This window comes from Epinephelus fuscoguttatus, linkage group LG23 (genome assembly GCF_011397635.1).
Source record: "Epinephelus fuscoguttatus linkage group LG23, E.fuscoguttatus.final_Chr_v1".
NCBI lineage: Eukaryota > Metazoa > Chordata > Actinopteri > Perciformes > Serranidae > Epinephelus > Epinephelus fuscoguttatus.
The window spans coordinates 10,208,429-10,231,323 of NC_064774.1; the positions used below are offsets into that span (position 1 = coordinate 10,208,429).

Sequence of the window (22,895 nt, forward strand, 5' to 3'; positions counted from 1 at the left end):
GTCATGTTCTGTCAGAGGTCGGAGTTCATTCCCTCCGTGACTGAGTAAATGTGAGGTCTTCAATAAATATGCCGTACAGGCTAAAGATTATTATTGCCTCCGTCAGATTATTCCCCGAGTTCAGCGCTGGTGAGGCTGCGGATCTCAACAACACCCATGAAAATATATTCTGAATAAATAATTACAAAAAGTAAGTAAATAAAAATGGCGTGTCCTCCTAGCCTAGGCGCTAGCTAAGGGTTAGCTAACTAATAGCAATCCCTATTCTGTATACACACAAAATCTAAATAAAAAATTACACAAGTAAAAAAAGTAGCTCACAGCTCACGCTTTTAAGTACATTTCTTTATTTAACAATACAAATATAATAGTAGAAATGATTTGGCAGGCAAACAATGAGTGAAACGGGGAAACACATTCAGATCTTCATTGAGCAAAACAGCTTATTTAGCATTAACACACTCATCGCACTCGCTTTCCTCGGCGCCGTCCAGCCTCAATTAGTTCGTTATTAGGCACATTTATAAGCGAGCTGTGGATTGAACTAATGTCACGGGCCAGAGCAGGAACACAAAGCCTGACCTATAAAACAGAGCAAACAGAGATATTGGGGTGAAGTGATGGCCCCTGTGTGGTTTATTCACCAGTAATCCGACCTTAGCTGCTCTTTGTTAAGATCAAAGTTCAGCTGAAGTTGAAAACCTGCAGAAAATGAGATATCAGTGAAATGTACAAGTGGATATTTTCTGTTTAATCCTTTGGTAACCTGCTGAAGAGTTGTGCATAGATACGTCGCCACATATACATGGCCTCACACTGTCATTATGTGCATTAAGTTATATTATGAAATCAACAAAGAAAGAGAGTTGTCAGTGTGTAAACTAATTTTTCTAAATTTCCACAGATACATCATTCATTCTGTTTTATTCTGATGAAATCAACAATGACACAATAAGTTATAAATAAGAAACGCTCCTCGTCCGCCCTCCTGCTCTTCCTCTGCTCCAAACAGCGCCCAGTTATTTCTCTCAATAAATCAAAAAACAATGCCAGTGAAGATATAAATAACAGAAGAGACAAAAACACAGATATAAAAACAGAATATGGGATGACCTTTCCTCTGTCGCCGGCTCGCTGGAACGAGGGCGAGATTCCTGAAGAGACAGCAAGCTATGGCAAGGACTGTTCACAAACATTAGGCTCGTTCGAGATTGAACACCGGCGATCACATGCAAAAGTGGACAAGGATATTGTCGTGAGAGGCGGCATGATGGGAAACGTCTCGTTCTCACCTGATCTAACAGCTGATTGGTTTAAATATTGACTCAGCAACATGGTGTTATATATATATAAACTTTTTATTGTTGTTGAATTGGGGAGATTTTGGTTTGTCTGATTTAAAGGTCATGTTGTGTGACTGATGGTGACGTTTAGTAGTCACTAAATACATTAATCTAAACTGATATATGGCTCTGATAACATGTTTAATTAATTGGACTCATATCTAACAGGATGTGAGTGTTTCTGTGACGGCAAATGTCAGCCGCCGCCTGATCTCATCCAATTTTCAGTTAATCTCGAACGAGCCTATTAACTCTATGCTAGCAGTTAAGAGGGATTTATACTTATACGTTATTGTGAAGACACATAAAGCCTCCACAAAAATAGCATTTTAAGTCTTGTGTGTGATTTATCCTGGCTTCATATGAGCAGAGGAAATCTCTGCTAGTCGCTAGGCTAATTTATACAATGTAAATTTCCATAGGCTTGTGCTAATAACGTTAGCATGTTGTATTTGTTTGGAAAACATGTTTAGTATAAGACAGTTGTTTGTCGGTGAACCTTGTGAGTTGTAATGGAGCCAACTTTTGTAATGTTACCTTTGTTAAATGTTGCTGTTGTCCCTAGCTTCATATGAGTAGGGGAAAAGTCTGCTAGCTGCTAGGCTAATTTATACAATATAAAATGCCATAGGCTTGTGCTAATAACGTTAGCATGTTATATTTGTTTGGAAAACGTGTTTCGTATAAGACAGTTGTTTTGTCAGTGAACCTTGTGAGCTGTAATGGAGCCAAATTTTGTAACGTTACCTTTGTTAAATGTTGCTGTTGTCCCTGGCTTCATATGAGTAGAGGAAAAGTCTGCTAGCTGCTAGGTTAATTTATACAATGTAAAATGCCATAGGCTTGTGCTAATAACATTTGCATGTTGTATTTGTGGGGAAAATGTGTCCAGATAAAGACAAGTGTTTGTCTGTGAATGCTGTGAGTTATAGTGAAGCTGATTTGTGTACTTGTGTTTGAAACTGTCTCTATTAAGCCATGTTTAATGTGTGTTTAATGTGTGTTTTGAATCAACTAAACTTTACAGCTCTTCACAGAAACCTCCACTGCCAACTAGCGTTGTGAAGGTATAACTGCAGAGTGACACAGACACCACCACCGCACAAGTATAAATGCTCACAACAGTGTAGGCTACTTGCGTAGGCTAGGCGTAGGGCCTGCCGCACAAATATAAATCCCGCTGTAGCATAGCTATGCTCCAAAATGAGGCTAATATGATAAAAGTGACTATACATGGGCAGTATGGACATGGCAGAGCAGTGAGTGAGCACACACAGGCTTATGAGGACTGTGGAGTGTTAAATACGCTGGATTCATAACAGGCTGATATGGCTGCAGGCGATATTCACACATCTTTTCAATTTGTGGCATTGGAAAACTTCACACGTTATCTTCTGTCAGTGTGAACAGAATAAAAAAATATCCAAGATTTTGAGTTCAAAAATAAATCTTTTTGTAAACAGTTTTCCTTCATTCGCTTCATGTTCTTTGATGAAAACACAACAAAGTTTCATGAAGGCTCTATCAAGAGTTTCTCTGGTGATAACTGAGAGACAACGCAGAGGTCCGTTACTCAAATTCCTCGCCGGCGGTGGCGGCCTCCAAAGCAGCGAGAGCCTCCGCCACCATCGAGTCCGTAACGCTCTGCACCTCCTCCTCCTGGTTCCTTGCCTCCACCTCGTCGTCGTCACTCTTTGTCACAGAGATCCCACTCTCTACGGTGGAAACGTCCGGAGTCTTTGGCAGTCTGAGCTCCTCCCTGGTGTCGACTGACGACAGGCTGGTGGTGCTGGTGTGGATGTCCACTGACAGGATGCTACCCTCGTCCCCCGTATCACACGGGTACTCCGGCGTCCCTCCCACGCCCTCGTCCACCTCGTCTGCTGACAGGCTTTCACTGCCGATCGCACACTCTGTGATGGAGCTGTCCCACTCGTTCCTCGTCACACCGCGTACCCGCTCGCCGTAGCTCCTCTGGTTCTCGTAGTCCTGTATGTCTGGGTAAACGGGAACCTGACTCACCCATCTCGGCCCCAGAGCTTGCGGCTGGATGATGTACAGACCTCCATCTGCAGGTGGCGCGCTCGCCTGCCTGTGCAGCTCCGTCGCAGGTGAAGGTGCGGCGTGCAGCCTGTGGTTGACATGGTTGTTGTCCACCTCTAGCTTGAGCGTGCTGTCGTTGGACTTGCTGTAGCCCAGGTTGTTGAAGCCCTGTTTCTGCTTGTTGGGGCTGCCGAGCGGGTCACCGCTGAGGGCCCCGCCTGAGAGGTGGTGGGGATGGTAGAGCGAGCTGCCCGCAGAGTCAGACTTCCTCACATCTCCCGCCACAGAGGGGTCGTAGATGTAGCTGTGAGAGAGACAGACAGACAGAGCGTGTTACAGACACAGAATAAGAGGTGAATTTCCAGAAGGTTCAGAGTTACACTTGACTTCACTCTTTGATTTCCTGGATCGGTGTCTGTCCGTCTGACTGGGCTCCAGGACTCAGATGTTCCCGTGGCGATCAATGAAACACCCTCACATACTGTACACTGACAGCAACAAGGAAACCTCATCGTGCAGTCGATGGACCTTTCTAAATGCCACTGTTTTGTCCGAGGCATACATGCACCTGATGTTTACACAGACTGCATGTAGCCGTGGTGTGCTGATGTTTGCACCGCTCATGTGAATGTCAGAAATATTATGCAGATGGTTATAGGAAGAAGAGAAGAGGAGAGGAAAATGAGCTCAGGCTCTGACTACACTCTGCTCTCTAACTCTGGTCTAAAATGTAGAATACTGACGTCTACTCTCACATGTTGGGTTTGTGTCAGTGTCTCCTGTGGAGGGTGAAAAATTACGTATGGCCTATCAATAAATAAATAAATGAATACAAGAATAAATACATTAATTAATTGATTGTTTATATAAATAAAGGGATTAATAAATAAATATGTGAATAAGTAAGTAAATAAATAAATGCAGAAAAAATACGTAAATAAATAAATGCAGAAAAAATGCATACATGAATAAATAAATAAAATAATTAAATGCTAAAATAAATAAAAGAATAAATACATTTATAAACAAATCCAGGAAAAATATACACATTCATAAAAAAATTACTAAATGCTAAAATAAATAAATAATTAAATAAATTCCTTACATAAATAAAAGGATAAATAACTACAGGAATAAATAAACACCTGTAAATAAATAAATGCAGAAAAAAAGACATACATGCATAAACAAATAAAATAATAAAATAAATATGGACATAAATAAATAAATGCACAAAAAAGAAATACAAAGGCTAGGACCTTATACTTCATTAACATAGAGACGCAAAAACCCAGTAATAAATATGGTTGAGCAAAAATGAAAAAATACACTCTGGTTTAATTATTTATCAACTTTAAAAAAAAAAAAAAAAAAAAAAACAAAGTACGCATTTATCTATTTATTTCCATATTTATTTTGAAATGTACTGTCATTTTTTTTTATTTATTTCAGCATTTATTTATTCCTTTTTAAAATTATTTTCATGTTTATTTATTCCTTTATTTATTTTTGTATTTATTTATTTATTCCTGTATTTATTTATCTATTTATTTATTGGCACTTGAGTCATTCTCCATAGTCTCCTGGCTGGAGCTCCGTACCTATCGTACACACACAAGAATGGTATCAACCTTCTGATCTCGCTATATCTCACACAGTATATCACTCAAAGATGTTCACCAGGATTTTCTGTCCCTGCAAAATGAGCTGTCTCCTTTGATTACCATAAATTACAGTAAAAGGTCTTCCTGTGATCAGAGTTCAGGAAACACTTTTGAGAAAAGCGACTGAAGGGAGAAATGGTGAAAGAAAACAGACGGGCAGTTCATTATGTGCCGAGTGTGTCCAAGGAAAAAGAAACAGTAAGTGATAATACACACAAAGAAATTCACATTTTTGTTTTTGTGAAATAATGAGCCACAGAGTTCAGCTCATTAAGATGAGCGACGAATGTTGAAAGCCAAGGGAGCATCTTCACCTGCAGTTTCCTCTCTGGATCAGGTAAATGAAAAGCAGCACTGATACATTATTTAGCATTGATGTGAAGTTTGTGTTGACCTCCTGCTCTTGTCTGCTCGCTCCTACGCTCAGTCTTCTACTGTGTAAATTACAGAATATCATAAGCTCTGGCAGAGATCTGTCGATGTTGTCCCAACTGCTCGTAGGATGGTCGAGGTCGATAAAGGTGTGGGACTAATTAATGCTCTGAGACAGCCTCTTGTAGGCTGTAAGGTACGGAGCCATGTTTCCTCCAATGTGATGAGAACAAAAGATCCTGTAAGTCATTAAAATGACAACTTTTCTCTAAATAATGACTCAGTATGTCTCTAAATAATGCATGCCCCGTGTCAGCGTGGGTTTCCTCCAGGTACTCCAGCTTCCTCCCACAGTCCAAAGACATGCAGGTTAACTGGTGACTCTAAATTGTCCGTAGGTGTGAATGTGAGTGTGAATGGTTGTCTGTCTCTATGTGTCAGCCCTGTGATAGTCTGGTGACCTGTCCAGGGTGAACCCTGCCTCTCACCCAATGTCAGCTGGGATAGGCTCCAGCCCCCCCCAAGACCATTAACAGGATAAGTGGTCACGGAAAAATGAATGAATGAATCGCTAAATAATGACTTAGTGTCTTAAAATAATTCCTGAAAAGAAAAAGACTTAGTATTGCAAATTAATGACTTTGTTTTTAAGAATTACAACTTAGTATCTCGAAGTAACGACTTCTGTCAAAATAATGACGAACTTTCTTAAAATAATTACTTAGTATCTGAAAATATTAAAAGTTTTTTTAAAATGACATCTCGAAATGATGACGAAATATCTTAAAATAAAGACTTATGTCAAAATAATCAGAAACTTTTTTCAAACTAATGACCTGGTATCTCAAAATAACTATGACATAGTATCTGGAAATATTGACTGCTTATGTCAAAATAATAAACTTTCTTAAAATGACTTCTCTCTCGAAAATGACAGTATCGCAAAACATGGTCTCAAAAGTGTCTCAAAATAAATAATTTTTCTTAAAATAATGACCTACCCAAAAAAATGACTCAATTTTTTTTTTTTAATTTTTCCTTTTTTTTTTAAATAATGAGACATTCCTAGCAATGTTTCATTATCTTAAAATAATGACTTGACCTCAAATTATGACGTAGTATCCAAAAATGACTAGATTTCTCTTTGGTCGAAACAAAAAAACTCTTTTAAAAGACTCCTTGAAATAATGACTTAATAATGAGAAGCTTTCTTAAAATAATCAAACTTTTTTTCTTTTTTACATAAATGTAGTATTTAAAAATTATGATCAACTATCTTGAAATAATGAGTTATGTCAAAAAAAAGAAACTTTGTAAAATGACTTATCTCTAAATTATAACAAAATTTTTGCAAAATATGGACTTAGTATTTAAAAAATATGACTTCATACCTTATAATAATATTTTTTTTTCCTAATGAGAGGCTTGTCTCAAAATAACAAGAACCTTTCTTAAAATAATGAGTTATATAAAAAATTACTAGATTTATAAAAATTATGACACAGTATCACAAAATATGGACTTAATCCAGTAATGGATTTTTCTTTCAAATAATGAGCTTCTTTAAAAATTACAAGAAACTTTCTCAAAATAATGACTTAGTATCTCAAGATAATAAAGTTTCTTAAAATAAATGTTTTCAAAATATTAACACTGTGTCGCAAAACAACTTGGTATTTAATGTGACTTGGTAAATTATGACTCATGTCAGAATAAGAAACTTTCTTAAAATAACTTATCTCTAAATAATGACATAGTATCACAAAATATTGACCATTGAACTTTCTTAAAATACTGACGTATCTCAAATTATGATGTAGTATCTGAAAATGATGATTTAAAAAAAAATCAAAACAATAAACTCTTTTAAAAGACTTCTCGAAATAATGACTAAATAATGAGAAACTTTCTTAAATTATTAAACATTCTCAAAATAAATGTAGTATTTAAAAATTGACATAATACCTTCTACTAATTTTTTTCTCTCAAACTAATGAAGCTGTTTTCAAAATAATAAGAACCTTTCTTAAAATGACTTACTTAAAAAAATGACTTAGTGTATAAAAATTATGACTTAGCATCTCAAAATAAGACACTCTCAAAATTACTTATCTCTAAGTAATGACATAGTATCACAAAATATGGACTTAGTATTTAAAAGTTATAACTTAGTACCTTAAAGTAAAGACCTCAAAATAATGACTTAGTATCTCAAAACAACTTGGTATTTACAAATTATGACTTAGTTATCGAAATAATGACTCATGTCAGAATACGAAACTTTCTCAAAATGACTTGTCTCTAAATAATGACATAGTATCAAAAAATACTGACCATTGAACTTTATTAAAATAATGGCTTATCTCAAATTATGACGTACTATCTGAAAATTGAGATTTTTTTTCTTTAAAATGCAAAAACAAAAAACTCTTAAAACTTCCTGAAATAATGACAAAATAATGAGAAACTTTCTTAAAATAATTAAACTTTTTCAAAATAAATGTAGTATCTTGAAATAATGAGCTTAACGTCAAAAAATAAATTCTTAAAAAGACTTATCTCTAAATTATTACAAATTTTTGCAAAACATGGACTTAGTGTTTAAAAATTATAATTTAGTACCTGGCAAAAAAAAAAAAAAATTTTTCTTTTAACAAGGCTTTTTTTCCCCAAAATAATAACCTTTCTTAAAATGACTTATTTTTTAAAAAAAAAATGACTTAGTGTATGAAAATTATGGCTTACTGTAGCATCTCAAAATAACGACTTTTTTCCTCCAAAGTAATGAGACATTTCTAAAATAATAACTTATCTCAAAGTCATTATTTTGAGATTTCAATACTCATCACATTGGCGTCAATGGGCTTCCACAGTGATGACTGTCTGATGCGTCATTTTGGAGGATTTTGTCAGAAGGCTATTTGAGCACAGGATGACACAAACACACCTCGACAGGTATGAGTGTTGGCAGGTGGGCTTTATCTTGTGGACGGTGTAACAGGCTGTCAGACATCACCTGCTGCGAGAGCCTCGTGTTTTTCTCACCCATGTCTCCGTCCTTTCATTTGTTTTCTCCTCCACCCATCTCACACCTCACCCACTGCCTCCACACAAACCTCCTCCTCGTCTCCCTCTCAGCGTCATCCTAATGTAGTTGCGGCTCACTAATCTACTATCCCTTTGCACTTGACTTCTCCTTGATTTGAGCGCCTTCCCTCGAGCTTTTTCCATCTATCGTCTCAGTCACCGCCTCCTCCTTCTCTCTCAACTTGTCCTCCTCTGTTTTTTTTTTTTATCTCACCCGTCTTTCAGCTCTAAACAACTCCTGAAAACTTTCAGATATATTGATTGATTCAATAACAGCTTTTTTCTCCCCTCCTGGTATCACACACACACACACACAAACACGGCCTACTCATTTATAATTGCACGCTAACACACATACACACACACACAAGCTCGCCCTCTGACTTAAGCACCTCTCCGTCTCACCCTGCATCCATCCCTCTGTCTCCCTTCACAGTGGAAAGCTGAGAAAATGAATGTTTTCCATTTCTCTCGCTCCTGGGCAGCGCCGCCGCTGTGCCAAGGTGAAATCTGAGGCTCGCTTTCAGAGAAGCCAGACACAAACACACACACACACACACACACAGAAGGTGTTTTACAGAAATATGAGGCATGATTCATAAAGCTGGACAAACGGGAGAAAATGAAACTGTATTTTCATCAGTGCCAGGAGGCCACACGCTCTGTCTCCGAGCTGTTTCCAAGACTCAAACTTGTTGTTTCAAGTCTCTGTTTTTGTTCTTTTGGTGAAGACGAAACAAAAGAGCAGACGAAGCGCCTCAAGTTTTGGGTACGTTGAATACAAAAGACCAATTTTATGCCTTTGTACGGAGTGTTTCTGTGGCAGATGTAAAATCACACAAAGTCCCACAGAAAGAAAAGCAGCAGCAGCTCCAGTGTTTCTGTATAGAAGAAATTAATTCTTGGGAGTTCCTGCTTTCTCTTCTTCGTCGGGATTCCCTCTCGGCAGGGTTTTGCTTATATTAAAGAGTTGTTTAAGAACCACCTCCGTCCTGGAAGGAGCCGTCATTTGCATATAATTTAACTGTGATGGTGCACCAGAGGAGATGCTGTCTCCTGCATCAGGTTAGGTCACACAGTGATGAAGTTATAGACGTAGATAGACAATGATTCGCCGCCCTGCAGTGTGTCAGAATAACTCAAGTCTTGTGTTTCACATATTAAAGCTGATAAATCTAACCTATTGATTTTAGCTCACACCAGCATCATTAAACTTGTGATGAACATCCTTATCTTTAATTTCCTTAAAGCGAGACAAATTGTCCTCTTGAGTGAAAGGAAATTTTTGATACAGGAGCTTGAAAGTGTAAAATAAGTACGAGGAAATTAGGAATATGGGTTACCTTTTCTTGTATGCTAACGCAGACGTTAGCATCACTCTGGCTCCTTCATCAAAAGCCAATGGGATTTTTCATTGGATTTTGGATTACTACAGAAAAAAAGCTCTGTGGCAAACAAACTTCTTCTCATTTCTTTCACAAATTAGCACCACTGTTTAGATTTCTGAAGCACAAACGCAATCGTCAGAAGCAAAAAGCTAACGTTAGGCTATAAACAAACTACACCACGGTCATATGACTTTACGCCCCCCCCAACAACAGTCTAATTTACCCATTTTTTAGCAACTGCCCTTTTTGTAAAGACTTCAAAATTCACAAGTGGGGTAGTTACTGACGTATTTTATTATTATACTATCTAATTAATTTGAAGCATACAGCTCGACGAGGCCATTTAATTGGACTACTGTCTTTGTCCCAGTATACAACGGGAGGGGAATTTATTTACTGACCAAAGTTTGTCCGACTTCGCTACGATAGATGCCGATATGCCCCCTTTCAGATTGTTAGTATTGGACCTATTACGTCATAGACCAAACAATCGACAAACAAGTTAGCTACAGTTAGCTAGCAGCTAACTGCTACCATGGTGGACAACTTTACAGCTCTGTGCATTTCGTCCGTCCAAAAATGCACAGCTCTGGGTGTAGATTTCGTCATGTTGTTACCGATTTCTTCGTCTGTCAGACGTTTAATGCTTTCAAATTCCGGGTAAAAGCCCAGGGCAGACACTGTGGAGCATGTGCAGAGCGTGTCGGCCATTTTAGGTCCGATTGACTACATACATGCATGATAAATCAATCTTCTCTAATGTCATGTATATGTACTGACTCTTTGTTTTTTTATAGACTTTTAATTAAACGTACCTGGAAGGTAGATTTTGAGAAAGCTAAAATGAACTTCAGCGTCCTTAAGAAAACAAGAACCTGATTTTCACACGTTTAACTTTTAACTCTTTTTTTTAACCAGTTTTCAAATCAAACAGAAAAAAAAACCATGTCCTGGGGTTGTTGGGACTGTTTGAGTATCAGCCCAGTGAGGCCACACTGTTGACCCAGTAACCTACAAGCCCACCCTGCCCAACCCCAAACACCACTAAGCCCAGAAATGTGACACTCCAGACAATTACCAAGGTATGTGTGTGTGTGTCACAAGCATTCACATGTGTGTCTTTGACATGGGAAAGAAATGTGTGTGGGGGGTGTGTGTGGAGGGGGGGGATTACGACTCTGGTATGCGAATCACAGCGTGCCCTTTCATTAATCTGCAATCAAAATCTCGTTTCCCGGCCCTGTTCTCTCTCCTCGTTCACCTCAAAAAGCACAATGATGTCGAGCCCTGACAACGACGCCTTGTAGGCCTTTAATGAATAGACAGTCCGGCGGAGAAATACAGTAACCAAGGGTGACGGCTATTGGCATATTGACTCACAGTTTGTACAAAGAGCCCACGTGAGGCTGAGAGCGCAGACGTATTATAAATGGACCTCTCACTATCTGCATGAAACAAGACAAGAAATCATTATGTGGGCAAGGAGACATTTGAATTGGCACGTTGGACCTGCAGATAAGGACACGTACAGTGAGAGGCTGTTACTGACTGGACTTTATCTCATGCTCCTATCCACAGCAGCTGACAGTGAATTAGAGCTTAAAATATTAGCTGACTGACAGAAATGAGTACACAGCAGTGCTTAGAGCTAAATGCTAACATTAGCATACTCACAATGGTGTTTACCATGTTCAGGTCTGTGACATGGACAGGGTTCCTGGAGAGTGATGTTCCTGCTGAATCTTTCAGTACACTGTATTTATAATTTATAATTTTCCAACACTGTAACCACCACAAATGAAATTCCAGTCACCTCCACATGTCTTGGGGTGAACAAAATACATGTAGTCATGTATCTCTAGGGCTGTCGTGGTGAAGGAACTTCCTCTGTAGTGATTAAGGGAGGCTCAACAGCGTGATATGCGACATGAAAATTACCTTGTTATTCAAATTTTAGTGCTCTGTAAATAAGCTTTATTATTAGGTGTATTCTTGCTGTTTAAATGACTAATATTAATTGCTAAATGCAGCACACAGAATGAGGCACAATAGACCAAATCACTGTGACGTCATGCTAACACTTCCCTGTAGACAACTGGCAATTGTTTTGAGTCCATAGTCCATAGGGACTTGGACGGTAGCCGGTTCAAATCCAGGTCCGGATCAAATATGGAGCTTGGTCTGGCAGCTGGAGAGGTGGCAGTTCCCCTCCTGGGCACTGATGAGGTGCCACTGAGCAAGGCACCAAATCTCCAGCTGCTCTGAGCATCTGTCCATGGGCAGCCCACTTGCTCTTACATCTCTCCATTTAAGGTATAGCTCCTGTTTGTGTATATGTGGGTTTATATTATATTATATTATCTTAATTTCTCCTTGAAAATATATCTTCATCTTTTATGAAATACTACACACTGGATCTTTTACATTAAGTTACGTAGGTTAAGTTTAGGTAAAGAAACATGATGATGATGTACCTAAAATGACTCAAAGTCCACACGGTTCCAAAAAAACGTTGTCCTGGGGAAGGTCTGTTTTTTTTTTTTTTTTTTTTTGTGATCCATACCGGAATTACTGGCTCACGATTACATGGGATTAGGGTTGCCCCGACTAAGAATTTTCCTAGTCAACCAATAGTCGTCATTTAGGGCCATTAGTCGCCCACATGTTTACGATATGTTTAATATAGGCCTATATTTTATCTACAAGTGCACGTCACACACTGAGCGAGCCGCCTGTTAATGACGCTGTGGGCTAATGGGCATGTAGCTACTTCCATGTTTCAGATGATACGTCATGTTTGTAGTCGACCAGTGAAGATGAGTTTACATATCACCTTGGGTTCGTCCTTCACCTTCTCAAAATGATCCCACACTTTGGATTTCCTGCCCGACATGTTATTAACTAGCCTGTGGAATAACCGCAGGTACCAGCCCTGGAAATTAACCTGAGCGTGGACACTTCCTGTGTCTGTCCTTTCAAATTAAACTCCCACATGGTCCAGTCATATAGGTTTTGATTTATTTTGACAAGGCACAGCTACTAATAGAGTTTCACTTTTGTTTTTTGGTCATTTTTCTGCGAATAAGCGACCAATGAAATCTTGCTAAATAATGACCTTTCTGGTCGACGAACGTTTGGTTTGACTAATTCATTTTGTTGTTTCTAGTTTCTTCTCATAGCGGTACGCTTTGTTCCCAGTGAGGGAGTATCAAACATCGTTGTTCAGCTCAGCTCTGATTGGGCCAATCTGATTGTTTCAACCTGAGAGAAGACTAACTCTCAATCAAGCAGATCACAATCACCTGAGTGATGAATGTGTTTGCGTCTATAAAACCCTTGTTATGCTATGTGGTGGTGACTTGACAATGCCTGATGGGGATCTCTCCACAGTGTCCGAAACTCTTGATTCTTGATTTAAAAGCATTTCAGATGTGCGTACCCTCCACCCTGCTGTATTTGGGTGAACCAACCCTTTAAATCACTGAACACAAGTGACTGTAAGATTGTGTCGTTGTGACAGTACCCACTAGAAGGACCCTGAAACAAACAAACAAGAGGAGGTATAATGACTCACCTTTTTATCATCCTGCAGCATTGGCACCCCATTTGGCCAGCTGTGTCGTGGAGCTGTGGAGGGACATTAACAAACACATTAAACTTTAATCACACAGACGCCCTTCGAGGATCTAAAGCGACAAAACTTTCTTTAAGAACATCCACATATCAGTGGGTGTCAGTTTTCCATCAATGTCTGAGCCTGCTCATCAAGGAAAGGTTACAGTCGGCTCCACAGCCACTGGTCTGCACAATAACACACACACACACTTTGACAGAGTCCGAGGCTGCTATTGATCGGACAGTTCACCACCTCTGACATGTGAGTGGTTTTTAAATGAGGGCTCTCTCTCGAAGATTTCACCTCATCAGTCAAGTTTTTGCTTTGCCCTTGGTCTTGACGGTGTTTGGACACGAGGATGAAAACTCTGTCTGCCTGAAGCACCGATAAAGATGTTATTGCCATCCATCACTGTTGTGTGTACATGTGTGTGTGTGTACGAGTGTGTATCTACGAGCAGGATGGGAGTGACCTTTTCTCTCCTGGTGGTGTGTTTCTCTAGGCTTTGGCATTTCATTGCCTGGGTAAATAATTAATCACTGAGTCTTGAATGGGTTTGTCTGCGAGCGAAGGAGACAGAGGGAGCGACAAAGGTAGAGGACACAGTATCTCTTTGTGGAATAGAAGGAAGGATATGTGCCCACAGCACAAAACAGCCTCTATTCTTAACCGTAGCTCTCTGACCCGGCAGGCTTTTACCTTTGGTTAGATCTTTGAACAGAAGTCAAGTACAACAAGTTTTGGGTGCAGCTTCATCTTGTTACAAATGATGTTTCAAATGAAGGCAAGAAACTAGACTTGATTAAATGGATTCACTGCACATGCCTCATTGTTCCTATTGAAGATGAAAGCTTTTAAAATGACTTCACACATCGGGTTTCACTTTTAAAAAAGTCTAAGTAATGACTATAAACACCTGGGCACTGTAGTTTTTACCAAATGTAACTCAAGCCATACATTTGTTGGGGACTATTTTCAGCCATGGATTAACACACATTTTGTGATCTTGTGAGTTTTTACATCAGCAAGATGAAGGGTTGAAGGTTTTCTGTGATTTCTTTTTTTTTTTTTAAATGATTACCTCCCAGGAATAGAAATTACGTTATGTACAAAAACTTGGAATGTTTTTTGACGTATCAGCAAAATGTTCACTGAAAACATTCATTTATTTGCCACCAACAAAGGCAATCAATCATTACTACCATTTTTAATAACACATAAGTAAAGTGATGACCTTTCCCTAACCTTTACGTGCTTTTGTTGTCTAAACCTAATGACCTGTGTGCTTGCTTTTGCAATGCAGGTGATGCTTGTTAGCAGGATAAAATAACTGTTGATTTAAGTCCTTATTCTGGGATTTGCTGACAATAAGAAAAATATAAGATAACTTTAGCCAAAAAGTACAACAACACATTAGGGCCATTGTGAGTACATAAATAAACAAATGAATATGGAGACAGGGAAGGGGGGTTATATTCTGGCAATTAAACTCTGAATTCACAAGATTAAAAGTTGTATTAGTAAATTTAAATATATAAAAAAAACTTGGATATTTTGTAAAATAAAAGTTATGGATGTACCAGGAAAAAAATCTCAAATTTACAATAAAACACTTGAATATTCTTTGAGATTTTAAAGTAATAAATCTATGAGAAAAAAACTGAAATTCTCTAAGATTACTATTGTAAATTCATAAAATAAAAACACTTTAATCTCTGAGATTAAAGTGGTAAAAGGAAGAGAAAAAACTGCCAATTTACTAAAAAACTAAATTATTCTCCGAGACTATAAGGTCATAAATTTGCAAGGAAAAAAAAATTCTCTGAGATTAATGTTGTAAATTTACAAGATAAAAACTTGGATATTCTCTGAGATTATAAAGCAATAAATTTGCAAGAAAAAACTGAGAAATTCTCTAACATTAACTTTGTAAATTTTCAAGCTAAAAACTTGGATATATAAAGTAATACATTTGTGAGAAAAATTTAGATTAATGTGGTAAAAGGATGAGAAAAAACTGCCAATTTATGCGAAAAAAAAAAACGTAATTATTCTCAGAGACCATAAGGTCATAAATTTGCAAGAAAAAAACTCCGAAATTCTCTGAGATTAACATCGTAAACTTCCGAGATATAAACTTGGATATTCTCTGAGATTAAAAAGTAATACATTGGCAGAAAAGGCAAAAATTTCAAAATTCTCCTAGATTAACGTGGTAAAAGGACAAGAAAAAACTGCCAATTTACAAGAAAAACTAAATTATTCTCTGAGATAACAAAGTAATAAATTTGCATGAAAAACTCAGATTCTCGAAGATTAAATTAAATTTCCGATATGTTAACTTTGATATTCTCTGAGAACCATAAGGTCATAAATTTGCAAGAAAAACTAAGACTTTCTCTAAAATTAACATCCTAAATTTATGAGATAAAAATTTGGATATTCTCTGAGATTACAAAGTAATAAATTTGAGAAAAATTTAGGAATTCTCTGAGATTGATAAAATTAATAAATTCCATAAAAACCTGAATATTCTCTGAGATTAAAGTGGTGAATTTAATTTACCTGCTATGGCCCTCGTGATATTATAAAAACCATGCCTCATACCTCCCATAATCATTACTTTTCTTCCTCGTATGTATCTAATAGTTCTGTAAATCTGCAGCTGGGGCAGGCAGCTATGATGTAACAGAGTTTAGTTATGAGGTGGGACTTCATACATCATCTTAGAAAGTCCTGGAGGGAAGGAGCTAAGAGGTCCAGGTGGACTCTGCTTGCACAGCTACACTGTTGATGTACTGCACTCCTCATGTTAGCATTAAAAAAGCAAAGAGATCTCGAGGGCCTGCTGAGTTATGTAATATTATAAGCTGCCTTACAAGGCTATCAATACGATACTGTGAAACAAGACGTGACCGGGTCACATTTTTTTACATGAAAGGCTGTTTTATTTGTGCAGAAGCAGCAAAGCATGACTTGGCTGTCCCAAGGCGTCTAATTATCCCCCTCCAGTCTGCCGATGTGCGCCATGACATATAAAGAGGATGCAGACAAAGTCAACTCGGACACAGAGCAAATCTCAGAATACAATCCTCTTGTCTTTGAGTGTCCTCTATTGTTTCCTTCACAGAGACAATCTCTTGACTGTAACCGAGCTGACACAATCCTCACCGCACATTTATCTACATTTTCACCAGGACCTCCAACACATTCACAGCTACTTCTGAAAAAAGCCAAGAGGGTGTTCGGTGCCAAGAGCAATTCAGACGGCCCGGCGGTTCGACAGGCTGTGCTTTAAATAGAGAACCCTGTTTCACACACTGTTGCACTGGCAAGTGCCCACCCAGCTGATGTGTCCCTTATCTTCCAGGAGGGGGGCAGAAGAGGAGGTAATTTCCCAGCGGGCATCTCCAACTATCACATTAATGAAGCGTTGCGTTAGCTCTCGGAAGAAGTCGCTATCAGCTGACTTTTACAATTACTATTCACATTCAAGCAGGTCAATAATCATCTGACAAGCTCCAAGTCTCAATCCTCTGATCGCTCGTGATTTCTCCCTCCAGCTTCCTCCTCCTCCTCCTGCCTTCTTGTTGTGCCGTGGCATTTCTTGCCTTGTGCATTATGTATATTCCGTATCTCAGTGATATGTGTCTGCTGCTTTCTGCTCGCCGTACCCTCGAGTCTGTTTTTAATGTGCTCTGAATCGTTTGGGGAGCGTCCTCCAGCTCAGAGCCTGCGCTGCCAAATACGAGTGCATATCTGTTTGTTGCAATAAATGGTCCTAAACCCTTTGACATTACTGTCTCTGACTGAATTGTTTTGAATTAATTATGAGTGTGAATAAGTTTACTTCCTTCCCAGCACTGTGTTTCCACCACAGATAAGAACACAGTGACAGTACGTGGATTATTATTGTGACAGAGGGGTAATTAAGCAACAACTTACTTCAAGTTAAATGACTTGCTTCATATTTATATTATTAAAATGATCAAGTATGGTCATGTAAAAGTAATTTATCTCCACCCATTCGACCCCTCTACTCCAACGTAGCAACATGTCAGACATAAAAAATAAAATCACAATATATTGCCTTGCTTATAGTCCTGCAATATATTGAATTTTATGTGTTGCATTGTCAGATTCTTGCTAATTCACAGCCTTATCCAACAGTGCTAACATACTGTAATAATCTATATTTATCAAAACCATTAGGGGCCTGTTTAAACAATCTACAGTACATGGTCTAAAGTGCATGGAGCAAATGCATTTAGGGTGTGTCCTACTCCACTTTTTCAAGTTATAAGGCACATGATCTTGGTGCAAAGTAAAGCGCAAGGAGCAAAGGGGATGTATTACGCCTCTGAATTAATCATAGATGTGGTATGGAGTGGTTTTCTACTGAGAGCAAAGCAGGAACAGCAGTCACGGCAGCAAATAGTGTGACACTGAAACAGAACTAAACTTTTAGCCTCTAAAATCTAGACTTGCACCGATTTATCGTCAGTGCTCGGAACCGGGCCGGTGTTCATGTGATCGGCCATGACCTGCGACAGACTCTAAAATATGACGATTTAAAATGCCGGTCAACTTCCCGGGGCGCCGCATGATTGACATCGTATAACATCAGCAGCACACGCACATGTGCAACTCACGGCTTGGGTGATGTGAGGAAGTGAAACATGGGCGGCTTCTCACCTTAATCATTCACGCGCACACATCAAGACAGAGAAGGAGAAAGTTGTTAATTGTCCGTGTTAAACTGAACTGCGGTGCTCTCACTGCTGCACTGCGCCGCTTGAAACTGAGGAGGCGCGTGTCAGTGCGTTTACTGGCACGCGCGTCCTGAAGACCTGTGTGAATTTTCCACAGGAGATATTTTTACTTTTTTGTCTTTTAAAGAAATAACCCACAAATGCTCTACACGAAGAATTATTATTTTATTTATCTGTGTTTTTATTTATGTATCCCCTTTTTTACTTATTTATTTTAATACTGTACCTGAAGTTATATTTGAGCAAAAAGGAAAATGTTTGTTTGTTTGAGATGATTATCGAAAAGCTGGTTGTATCTTCGTTAAAATGTTCTAATAAAGCAAAGATAGAAAATATTGCAATATCTTGTGAGCTGTAAAGTGGTTTGAAAAAAAATGAAATCGTAATCGGCCAAAATCGTAATCGGCCGTCTGAACACTCTGCAAATCGGAAATTGGTATCGGCCCAAAAAATTGTAATCGGTGCAAGTCTACTAAAATCAATGACGTTACGCTGCTCCTCGCGCACAAATGTGCACAGCGTCTCTCTTAACAAACTAGCAAACTTAGCCAATGCAATAACAGTTTCCGTTAGCTTACATCACGAGATGCTTGCTTCCCGGGGTGGGCAATATGGCCCTAAAATAATATCACGATAATTTAGGGTAATTTTGTGATAAGAGGGAGTCAGACAAAAGCTCTACCCTACGTTCACATTTTAGAGAAAGTTATTGTTTTCCTCGTTAGCGATGAAATACCAGAATACTGCGCCATTCTGACTTTAGACCAGGATTATGGTGGTTACTGTTAAAATGGCAACTGTGTTTGTCTGAAGAAAGCGCCTACTGGTTCTACATACAACACATAAGTATGCGTGTTGTTTCTCCTTGAGGTGAGCTTTTTGGTATCTGCAGTATTATTTGGCCGTAAATGGCTAATAAAATTACGAAAAATGTTTTGTAATACCACTACAAAGACACATCATGAGAGTAAAACAAGAGTTACAGAGAAAATAGCACAACATGACCCTTCTATGAATAATTACCCCTGAAGTCGTTCACATGACTATGAGCTATAACGAGCTCTGGAAACACTGTGTTCAATAAAAGTGAACACCACAAAGAAGCAGTTAATTTGTGGCAGCAACGTGATGAATAGGGAACTATTTTTAAATGTAAAACACTCTCTGTCTTCATATTATGTAAGTGTCAAATTCCTGGAGTTTAAAGTTTATGTAACTTTTTATTTACTCTTGCGTGCTTATTCAGCTCTTAGCTGAGCACTGAGTTTAATCATGACTAAAACAGCAATGATGAATCGATGAGTTGCCAACTATTAAATTAATTGCCAACTGATTATTTTAATGAGTTAAAAAAAGTTAAAATTCTCTGATTCCAGCTTCTTAAATGTGAATATTTTTTGGTTTCTTTCCTCCACTATGGCAGTAAAATGAGTATCTTTGGGTTGTGCACTGGTCCACAATGTTTTGCCATTTTCTGACATTCAATAGTAAAAACAACAACTTGGTTACTCGATAAAATACTGGCAGATTATTCTATGATTAAAATATTCATTAGTTTCTGCCGAAATCATAACAGGCTGTACCTGACAACTGAAATTAGTTCAATTAAATGTTAAAAATGCTACAAATTCAGTAGTTTTTATTGCTTTCCACCAGTTATTGTCACGTAAGGTGCCTTTGCATTCTGTGTTGTGTTCCTGCTGACTTCTAACACCCATTAGAGACACATCATCACACAGACCAGCTGATGGTTGGCTGACTGGGTCGGAAAAAGCTGGTTTGCATCGGCACAGAGTTGGGTTGCAAATTTGCAAGGCAAAAGCTGTCTCTGTGCTGCCTGTGTGCTGACAGTGTGATTGTAGTGTTACCTGCCTTGGGCCAACCATTCTGCTGCCGGTCAGCAGAAACGGCTCACAGTCAGAGGGGAACTGGTCCCGCAGGGCACAGATGACACGGTGCCATCTTAGCTGACAACCTCCAAGCAACAAGGACCCATGAGTAACTAGCTACATCACTGCGGTGATAACTAAGTGACACCAAAAGTCAAGGACAACTCCCAAGAAGTCTGCTTAAAGAAAACGGCAAGACAAACACGACTAACGAGGCGGGCTGATGTGTGTTCTGGCTCCAGTTTGTCTACTTTCTGTCATCTTTGCCACACTGTTTGCAGAGTAAATAACCAAAGATACACAGAGAAGCTGAAAAACCAGTGTGGTGTGTTTTAAGATTAATATTTGGTATTAAAGGTCTGCGTGGTCCGAAATGTCCGAAACCTACACTTGCATCCTTAAGGCTACAGTCACGTTTTCATTTTAAATTGGCATTTAAAAATGAAGACGATGTCCGTACTCACAAGTTTTACCTCCATTTCACAAAAGAAAAACTAAACATCCATACTAAATATGACCATTCATCTACACTGGGCTTGAGCATGACTGTAAACAGGTATAGTCTACTCTCTAGATGGCTGCTTTGTGACGGACAATACTATGGTAAAATGGTAAGGCAAGGGATGTCTTTGCTTGGACTGGTGACGAAGTGCAACTGTTACTGAGGGACACACGAGTATATGACAATCAAGGTGCTGGAAAACATAGATTGAGAGTCATTGAAAAGACTTTTCAAACTAGCACGTGGTCAGAAGCCTTTTCGGAAGTTTCCATTTCAGGGGCTCAAATCTGCCTGAATAGTGTGGATGCCAGGCATGAATGTAGAAATACGTAATTTTTTAAAAACATTATTAGTATGGATGCAGCCTAAGATCAGCTTAATACAACTGTTTCCGCCAAATTTAAGACTTGAACCTGAAACTGTTTTCCTTATCAATTAATTTGCTCATTGTTCTCTTGATTAACCAATTGTTTAGTCTATAAACTGTCATAAAATAGAGAGAAATGCAGACTACAATTTTATTTATTTTATGTTTTATTTAAACATTTTCAGGGTATTGTCACATAACACGATGAGAAGCAGAAAACTGTCACAATTTAGGAGGTGGAGCATCAGATTCTTTAAAGGAGCTATATGTAAGAAATCTAAAGCAAATAGTCGTACAATCCTCCTAATATGTCACAGAGACTAAGGAATAATGTTCATATAACATACTGATCTCACCGACAACAATAGTACAGCCAGAATATTCGCATTTAAAAAAATATTTTACGGTCCGCAAATCATGTTTATGTTTTGAATTTGTGTTTTGGCCTCTTGCGCCACCCACTGCCGTCTACCAGTCACACAGTCAGTAGAGTCTCAGCATCAGTTACAGTTACGACTGAGCGACAGTGGCTGACGGTGCGACTAAACCCAAACGACCTTGTTATGATTTCCAAAAACACCAAGAGAAAACTCGAGGCAAAGCGAGGGTCTATATAGGAGATGCTTTTGAACGGTGGAGACGGTTGAAAGCGGAGAAGAATTTGAAATCGGATGTCGAAGTGGCTACTCTTCTCCTCGACAGGTAAGCTTTAGCCAAAGTTGGCTAACTAGCATCATAGCTAGACGGGGATGGACATTTCGAATACTTTCAACTGTTATTCATTTTCGATCATACATTGTAGCCTATGTGCAGGTGGGTCATCGACCCGATGATTTTTTTGAGAAACAAACATTAGCAGCACGGCAAACAGCATTAGCAGTGTCCCGGTACATAGCATTAGCAGCTGGCTCATCCTCCGCTGTATCCTGGCAGCAGCGTTAGCAGCAGAGAAGCCGGACTTGCTCGAACGGTTCGCTGGAAAACCGAAGATCAAAGACGCAGCGACGCAGCCCTGCCACGGCAGCCGCCTGTGGGCAAACAAATCAGTCTCCAGCGTTCTGCTGTTCAACAACCTCGAATCTGTAGGGGAGGGGGGGCGGACACGACTTGCAGCAGTATTTTGAATGTGAGTGCAGTAACCGTTTTGGCCACATTCTTACATACGGCACCTTTTAACATTTCAGTTGGAAAAAGATGGTTATTTGATTATCAAAACAGTTTCTGATTCTTACTTTTGCACAGTGTGCAAACTGTGCCATGACCTCAGGGGGAGCTCACTTTTGGGGGCTTGTGCATGCCTCACAGAGACTGTGACTCATAGCTACAAGCATGTTGGCCTGCTTGCTTTATGCCTGCACACAAAAGTGTTTTTTAAAGTAAGGGAAGTTTTATGATATTGTGCCACCACGCTTAAGTGGTGATGGCAAGAATAGCCTACATGCCGGTATCTGTATTAAAATGAATTAGTGATGAATCACAAGCTGTCAATGTTTTAGAGAGCCCCAACAATTACACACATCATGTTTTCAGAGGAGCTCATGGCTAATTCCCCTGGCTGCCCTGCAGTTCCACCTGTTTTTGAAAATTATCAACAAATTGTTTCAGTTCGAACGCATCCCAAAACTTGGTAGCCTACGTTATTGGGTTTGCGTAACTGAAAGCAACTACATGTAAGTTCATTTATTTATACTGACCTGAGATCTACTGGAAGAAATGGAATATAATATTCATTCCTATGTTTTCATTAGTGTATAATCATCTCGAACTTCTTGTGCTTAAAATGAGCTGTTCATATATACATAGGGCTGCAGCACCATTTGTAACATCATGTCACTGCATTGGCCCTAAATGG

The 22,895-nt window shown here is 38.8% G+C and overlaps 1 protein-coding gene across 1 annotated transcript in view; it reads right to left on the minus strand.

The window, feature by feature from the left end:
• Positions 1-331: 331 nt before the first annotated feature.
• The window catches only part of zgc:194930 (uncharacterized protein LOC557813 homolog), a 36,872-nt gene continuing 14,308 nt past the window's right edge, over positions 332-22,895 (minus strand). Inside the window, exons 2-3 of the mRNA XM_049568456.1 lie at positions 13,472-13,524; positions 332-3,690 (exon numbers count right to left, since the gene is read on the minus strand). Of these exons, the coding sequence (XP_049424413.1) occupies positions 2,913-3,690; positions 13,472-13,503 (810 nt within the window). The 5' untranslated portion in view covers positions 13,504-13,524 and the 3' untranslated portion in view covers positions 332-2,912. The remainder of the gene's footprint in view (positions 3,691-13,471; positions 13,525-22,895) is intronic.